Here is a 7,867-nt window from a genome sequence, read left to right as displayed (position 1 = left end):
TTACTAACATTAGCTTATACCCTTATGTAGGGTATAATTAGAGAGTGTAACTGTCAATAAAATGTAGCACCACAAATTTGAATTGCGATATCTTTGCTAAACAAAAGACAATTTCTCCGACACAGAAACCGAAAATATGTGCCCCGATAAGCAAAACACCAAATTAAATCTCAGGCAAACAATAGCGATAATTCTGAATTTTGCTTTCATTTGTTAACACAGTTAAATTTTGCCATTATAGATAGAAGATATTGGGAAAAATGAAATGTGATATCATGTCAAAATGATTGGAGCTGGCCTGGGTTATATAAATATAAGAGGCATGACATTGGAAATGGTTGGCATAAAATTTCAAATTAACTGGGAAGATGTCAAAAAATCGTCCACCTTCATTATTTGTGTCCATATCACTGTTACTGGCAATTGTGATAGCTGCTAATGGAGCCATCAATCGCTATGTATCCCATAAGAATTGTAATAATGTTACCAAAGGGAAAATCATACCACATCCCACAAATTGTTCACAGTACATCATTTGCAATGGTTTACGATCTACACTGGGTGAATGTCCCAATGGTTTGTACTACAATGCCGAAATGTTATCGTGTGACAAATGGAAGGCAACCCAATGCAATGGTGTCAAAGAGTTGGAAATTCCCGAAAAATCTCAGTCGTCTACAACAACGACAACCAAATTGGAATTCACAACGGCTAGGCCAATTTCTACAACTACATTTTTGCCATTGTACATAGATGGTCGTCCTTTGTGTTCCCTATGGCATGACATACAATTTCCCCATCCCTATCATTGTGAGTTCTATTATGAGTGTACAAAAGGATTTCTCACAATACACCGTTGCAATCAAGGATACATTTGGGATTTGAGAGTTCATCGCTGTTTACCAAAGGCTATAGGTCAGTGTAAGAGACAAATAAACAAATAAATGAAGATATATGAAAACATATAGCCATAGATTTTATTTCAACAGAAATTTTGTCAAAATTTTATTTCTATAGGAAATTTTGTCAAAAATTTATTTCTATAGATAATTTTGTCAAAATTTTATTTCTAGAGAAAATTTTGTCAAAATTTTATTTCTATAGGAAATTTTGTCAAAATTTTATTTCTCTAGAAAATGTTGTCAAAATTTTATTTCTCTAGAAAATTGTCTCAAAATTTTATTTCTATAGAAAATTTTGTCAAAATTTTAGTTCTACAGAAAATTTTGTTAAAGTTTTATTTTTATAAAAAATGTTGTAATAATTTTACTTCTATAGAAAATTTTAACAAAATTTTATTCCAAAATAAAATTTTAACAAAATTTTATTTCTATAAAAAATTTTCTCAACATATTATTTCTATTGAAAATTTTGTCAAAATTTTATTTCTATAGAAAATTTTCTCAAAATTTTATTTCTATAGAAATTATTCTCAAAATTTTATTTCTATACAAATTATTCTCAAAATTTTAGCTCTATAGAACAGTTTGTCAAAATTTTAGTTCTATAGAAACATTTTGCCAAAATTTTTGTTTCTATAGAAAAATTGTCAAAATTGTATTGTTATAGATAATTTTGTCAACATTTAATTTCTATAGAAAATGTTGTCAAAATTCTATTTCTAAAGAAAATTTTGTCACAATTTTTTTTCTATAGAAAAATTTTGTCAAAATTTTTGTTTCTATAGAAAATTTTGTCGAAATTTTATTTCTACAGAAAATTTTGACAATGTTTTATTTTTATAAAAAATGTTGTAAAAATTTTACTTCTACCGAAAATTTTAACAAAATTTTACTTCTATCGAAAATTTTAAAAAAATTTTATTCCTAAGTAAAATTTTAACAAAATAAAATTTTAACAAAATTTTATTTCTATAAAAAATTTTCTCAACATATTATTTCTATTGAAAATTTTGTCAAAATTTTATTTCTATAGAAAATTTTCTCAAAATTTTATTTCTATAGAAATTATTCTCAAAATTTTAGTTGTATAGAACATTTTATCAAAATTTTAGTTCTATAGAAACATTTTGTCAACATTTTTGTTTCTATAGAAAATTTTGTCAAAATTTTATTGTTATAGATAATTTTGTCAACATTTAATTTCTATAGAAAATATTGTCAAAATTCTATTTCTAAAGAAAATTTTGTCACAATTTTTTTTCTATAGAAAAATGTTGTCAAAATTTTTGTTTCTATAGAAAATTTTGTCAAAATTTTATTTCTACAGAAAATTTTAACAAAATTTTACTTCTATAGAAAATTTTAACAAAATTTTATTTCTAAATAAAATTTAAACAAAATTTTATTTCTATTGAAAATTCTGTCAAAATTTTATTTCTAAATAAAATTTTAACAAAATTTTATTTCTATTGAAAATTCTGTCAAAATTTTATTTCTATTGAAAAATTTTTTAAAATTTTATTTCTATAGAAATTTTTTTTTACAGACAAAATTTTGACAAAATTTTCCAAAAAATTAAAATTTGACAAAATTTTCTATAGAAATAAAATGTTGACAAAAGTTTATTTCTAAAGAAAATGTTGTCAACATTTTATTTCTAAAGAAAATTTTGTCACTATTTATTTCTGTAGAAAATTTTACTTCTATAGAAAATTTTAACAAAATTTTATTTCTAACTAAAATTTTAACAAAATGTTATTTCTATTGAAAATTCTGTCAAAATTTTATTTCGATTAAAAATTTTTTTTAAATTTTATTTCTATAGAAAATTTTTTTTACAGACAAAATTTTGACAAAATTTTCCAAAAAATTAAAATTTGACAAAATTTTCTATAGAAATAAAATGTTGACAAAATTTTCTTTAGAAATAAAATGTTGACAAAATTTTATTTCCATAGAAAATTTTGTCAACATTTTATCTCTATAGAAAATTGTGTCAACATTTTATTTCTAAAGAAAATGTTGTCAAAATTTTATTTCTAAAGAAAATTTTGTCACTATTTTATTTCTGTAGAAATATTTGCAAAATGCTATTTCTACAGAAAATTTTGTCAAAATGCTATTTCTACCGAAAATTTTATCAAAATTTTATTTCTATAGAAAATTTTGCCAAAATTTTATTTCTATAGAAAATTTAGTCAAAATTTTATTTCTATAGAAAATTTAGTCAAAATTTTATTTCTATAGAAAATTTTGTCAAAATTTTATTTCTATAGAAAATTTTCTCAAAATTTTATTTCTATAGAATATTTTTGACAAAATTTTATTTCTATAAAATATTTTTGACAAAATTTTATTTCTATAGAATATTTTTGACAAAATTTTATTTCTATAGAAAATTTTCTCAAAATTTTATTTTTACAAAAACTTTTGTCAAAATGTTATTTCTATAGAAAATTTTGTAAAAATTTTATATCTATAGAAAATTTTGTCAAAATTTTATTTCTATAGAAAATGTTCTCAAAATTTTATTTCTATAGAAATTATTCTCAAAATTTTAGTTCTATAGAACATTTTATCAAAATTTTAGTTCTTTAGAAAAATTTTTGTTTGTATAGAATATTTTGTCAAAATTTTATTTCTATAGAAAATGTTGTCAAAATTTTATTTCTATAGAAAATTTTGTCAAAATTTTATTTCTATAGAATATTTTTGACAAAATTTTATTTCTATAGAAAATTTTCTCAAAATTTTATTTCTATAGAATATTTTTGTCAACATTTTATTTCTATAGAATATTTTTAACAAAATTTTATTTCTATTGAAAATTCTTTCAAAACTTTATATCTAGAGAATATTTTCTCAAAATTTTGTTTCTATAGAAATTTTTTTTAAAATTTTGTTTCTATAGAAATTTTTTTTGCAGACAATATTTTGACAAAATTTCCCAAAAAAATTAAATTTGACAAAATTGTGTATAGAAATAAAATGTTGGCAAAATTTTCTATAGAAATAAAATTTTGACATAAGTTTCTATAGGAATAAAATTTTGACAAAAGTTTCTAAGGGAATAAAATCTTGACAAAGGTTTCTAAGGGAATAAAATTTTGACAAAAATTTTTTTAGAAATAAAATTTTACCAAAATTTTTTTTAGAAATAAAATTTTAAAAAATTTTTCTATAGAAACAAAATTTTGATAAAATTTTCTGTAGAAATAGAATTTTGACAATTTATTCTATAGAAAATTTTGTCAAAATTTTATTTGTAAAGAAAATTTTAACAAAATTTTATTTCTATAGAAAATGTTGAGAAAATTTTAATTCTATAGAAGATTTTGTCCCCATTTAAATCGATTCCTAAAAATAAATGTTTGGAAAACAATCTATTTTGCAGGGATATTCAAATTCAAATAAGACAAAATAAATCCCAATTTTCTAGCCATCTGATTATTACTATTTTTTTTAATTTTTTAGGCATTTCAGTTGCTATTTGCAACCAAGTACATATTTGTTTTTGTTTTTTTTTTTTTTATGTAGACACAATTATAAATATTTGTCGTTTTCCAAATGATAGTGCATTTGGACGAGACAAATGCTTGGATGAACATTCAAACATAGATATCTACACAAATCATTGAGTTTGGGCCCAGAGTCTAGTATATCAGACTCCCATGTGTATGCATGACTAATGGTCAGAAATACCTTCGGAGACAAAAACAAAAAATAGACTTACATCTATGTACATGTGTCCAATCAATTTTGGTGTAGGAAAAAACCAGTACGTTCGATTAAAAACAACGTTCAAAAATGTCCACAAAATATTGCTTATTATATAAGCCTGATACATCGGGCTGCCACCTAACCTAACCTAGTACTATATGATACCCTACACCCGGTAGTAACGTTGAGAAGTGAAAAACGATTTCTTACCAAAAAAAAAGCAACTTGAAACTTAGACAACATAAGAAATTAGTCTATTTTACTAAAAATTCCTCCTTGCAGTTAACACTTTAGTGGAGTTACCAAAGGTATGCAATTACCGCTAAGATATTAGCATACTTTTAGGCGCTACATATAATGGGTGGGGGGGTTTAATAATCACATACTTTATACACTCAAAATTTCAGTTTATAACAGATATTTCAAAGCAAACAATTTTGTTTTTAATTTCAAAAAAATCTTTAAACCAATGAACCAAAATCCTCAAAATATATCTTAGTCGAAATTTGATGAATTTTTATATTTTATCCAAAGATTCAATATTTCTGTTAATTTAAATTTTTTTCTATCAAACAAATATGTATTTCTTTAATTTAAGCAGAATTTAATACAGGGACTCAAATATCAATGATTCGTGTCAGAAATTTAGTTTAGTTTTTTTATTTATTTATTACTTACATTTACCATAAAAGTATAAATATAATTGTAAGCTTTGACTGCTAGGGTCTTAAGCTTAGAAATTTAGTTAAAAATAGGTTAAAGCAAAGATTGTTTATTTTCTTTTTATTAAAATGTCTTTATTTTAAAGAAATGTATCCTTAATATTGTGTAAATTGCGTATCCTAAAATTAAGGATGCATAATTTTTAAGATTAGGTCAATAGTTTTTAGAGCGAAGTTAACCAAACAATTATTTCCATTTTATAAAAAATTTTCTATAGAAATAAAATGTTGACAAAAGTTTCTATAGAAATAAAATTTTAACAAAAGTTTCTATAGAAATAAAATTTTGAGAAAATTTTCTATAGAAATAAAATTTTGCAAAAATTTTCTATAGAAATAAAATTTTGACAATTTTTTTTTAGAAATAAAATTTTGCAAAAATTTTCTATAGAAATAAAATTTTAACAAATTTTTCGATAGAAACAAAATGTTGATAAAATTTTCTATAGAAATAGAATTTTGACAATTTATTCTATAGAAATAAAATTTTGAAAAAATTTTCCATCGAAAAAAAAATGTTGACAAATTTGACTATAGAAATAAAATGTTGACAAAATTGTCTACAAAAATAAAATTTTAACAAAATTTACTATAGAAAAATTTTTTTTTACAAAATTTTCTATAGAAATAAAATTTTGCCAACATTTTCTATATAAATAAAATTTTGGCAACATTTTCTATATAAATAAAATTTTGAAAAAATTTTCTATAAACATAAAATCTTGAAAAAATTTTCTATAAAATTTTGACAAAATTTTCTATAGAAATAAAATTTTGATAAAATTTTCTATAAAAGTAAAATTTTAACAAAATTTTCTATAGAAATAAAATTTCGACAAAATTTTCTATAAAAACAAAATTTTTATAATTTTCTATAGAAATAGAATTTTGACAATTTATTCTACAGAAATAAAATTTTGAAAAAAAAATTCTACGGAAATAAATTTTAGCAAAAATTTTCCATAGAAATAAAATTTTGATAAAATTTTCTATAGAAATAAAATTTTGACAAAATTTTCTATAGAAATAAAATTTTGACAAAATTTTCTATAAAAACAAAATTTTTATAATTTTCTATAGAAATAGAATTTGACAATTTATTCTACAGAAATAAAATTTTGAAAAACAATTTTCTACGGAAATAAATTTTAGCAAAAATTTTCCATAGAAAAAAAAAAATGTTGACACATTTGACTATAGAAATAAAAAGTTGACAACATTGTGTATAGAAATAAAATTTTGACAAAATTTCCTATAGAAATAAAATTTTGACAAAATTTTCTATAGAAATAAAATTTTGACAAAATTTTCTATAGACAAAAAATTTTGACAAAATTTTCTATAGAAATAAAATGTTGACAAAAGTTTCTATAGAAATAAAATTTTTGACAAAATTTTCTATAGAAATAAATGTTTTAACAAAATTTTCTATAGAAATAAAATTTTGGCAAAATTTTCTATTGAAATAAAATTTTGACAAAATTTTCTATAGAAATAAAATTTTGACAAAATTTTCTATAGAAATAAAATTTTAACAAATTTTTCTATAGAAACAAAATGTTGATAAAATTTTCTATAGAAATAGAATTTTGACAATGTATTCTACAGAAATAAAATTTTGAAAAAATTTTCCATCGAAAAAAAAAATGTTGACAAATTTGACTATAAAAATAAAATGTTGACAAAATTTTCGATAAAAATAAAATTTTAACAAAATTTTCTATAGAAATTTTTTTTTACAACATTTTTAATAGAAATAAAATTTTGGCAACATTTTCTATATAAATAAAATTTTGAAAAAATTTTCTATAAACATAAAATCTTGAAAAATTTTTCTATAAACATAAAATTTTGACAAAATTTTCTATAGAAATAGAATTTTGACAAAATTTTCTATAGAAATAAAATTTTGACAAAATTTTCTATAAAAGTAAAATTTTGACAAAATTTTCTATAAAAGTAAAATTTTGACAAAATTTTCTATAAAAGTAAAATTTTGACAAAATTTTCTATAGACAAAAAATGTTGACAAAATTTTCTATAGAAATAAAATTTTGACAAAATTTTCTATAGAAATAAAATTTTTAACAAATTTTTCTATAGAAATAAAATTTTGACAAAATTTTCTACAGATATAAAATTTTGCAAAAATTTTCTATAGAAATAAAATTTTGACAAAATTTTCTATAGAAATAAATTTTTTAACAAAATTTTCTATAGAAATAAAATTTTGACGAAATTTTCTATAGAAATAAAATTTTGACAAAATTTTTTATAGAAATAAAATTTTGACAAAATTTTCTGTAGAAATAAAATTTTGACAAAATTTTCTGTAGAATTAAATTTTGCAAAAATTTTCTATAGAAATAAAATTTTGACAAAATGTTCTATAGAAATAAAATTTAAAAAAAACTTCTTTAGAAATAGAATAAAATTTTGACAAAATATTCTAAAGAAATATAAATTTTGAAAAAATGTTCTACGGGAATGAAATTTGGACAAAATTTTCTATAAAAACAAGTA

At 20.2% G+C, this 7,867-nt stretch overlaps 1 protein-coding gene across 1 annotated transcript; it reads left to right on the top strand.

The window, feature by feature from the left end:
* Positions 1-260: 260 nt before the first annotated feature.
* LOC142235368 (uncharacterized) lies at positions 261-4,540 on the top strand. The gene is made up of 2 exons (XM_075306623.1): positions 261-921; positions 4,440-4,540. The coding sequence occupies exons 1-2, from the start codon at positions 369-371 to the stop codon at positions 4,538-4,540; spliced, it is 654 nt and encodes a 217-aa protein (XP_075162738.1). The 5' UTR covers positions 261-368.
* Positions 4,541-7,867: the final 3,327 nt, after the last annotated feature.

Source organism: Haematobia irritans, chromosome 4, assembly GCF_050003625.1.
Source record: "Haematobia irritans isolate KBUSLIRL chromosome 4, ASM5000362v1, whole genome shotgun sequence".
Classification (NCBI taxonomy): domain Eukaryota; kingdom Metazoa; phylum Arthropoda; class Insecta; order Diptera; family Muscidae; genus Haematobia; species Haematobia irritans.
This window is presented reverse-complemented; position numbering and strand designations above follow the sequence as displayed.

Bases quoted from the DNA above. Each gene is read 5' to 3' on its own strand.
- LOC142235368 (XM_075306623.1), top strand. From the start codon at position 369: ATGTCAAAAAATCGTCCACCTTCATTATTTGTGTCCATATCACTGTTA. The intron at 922-4,439 runs GTAAGAGACAAA...TTTTTTATGTAG, and splicing joins ACCAAAGGCTATAGGTCAGT to ACACAATTATAAATATTTGT.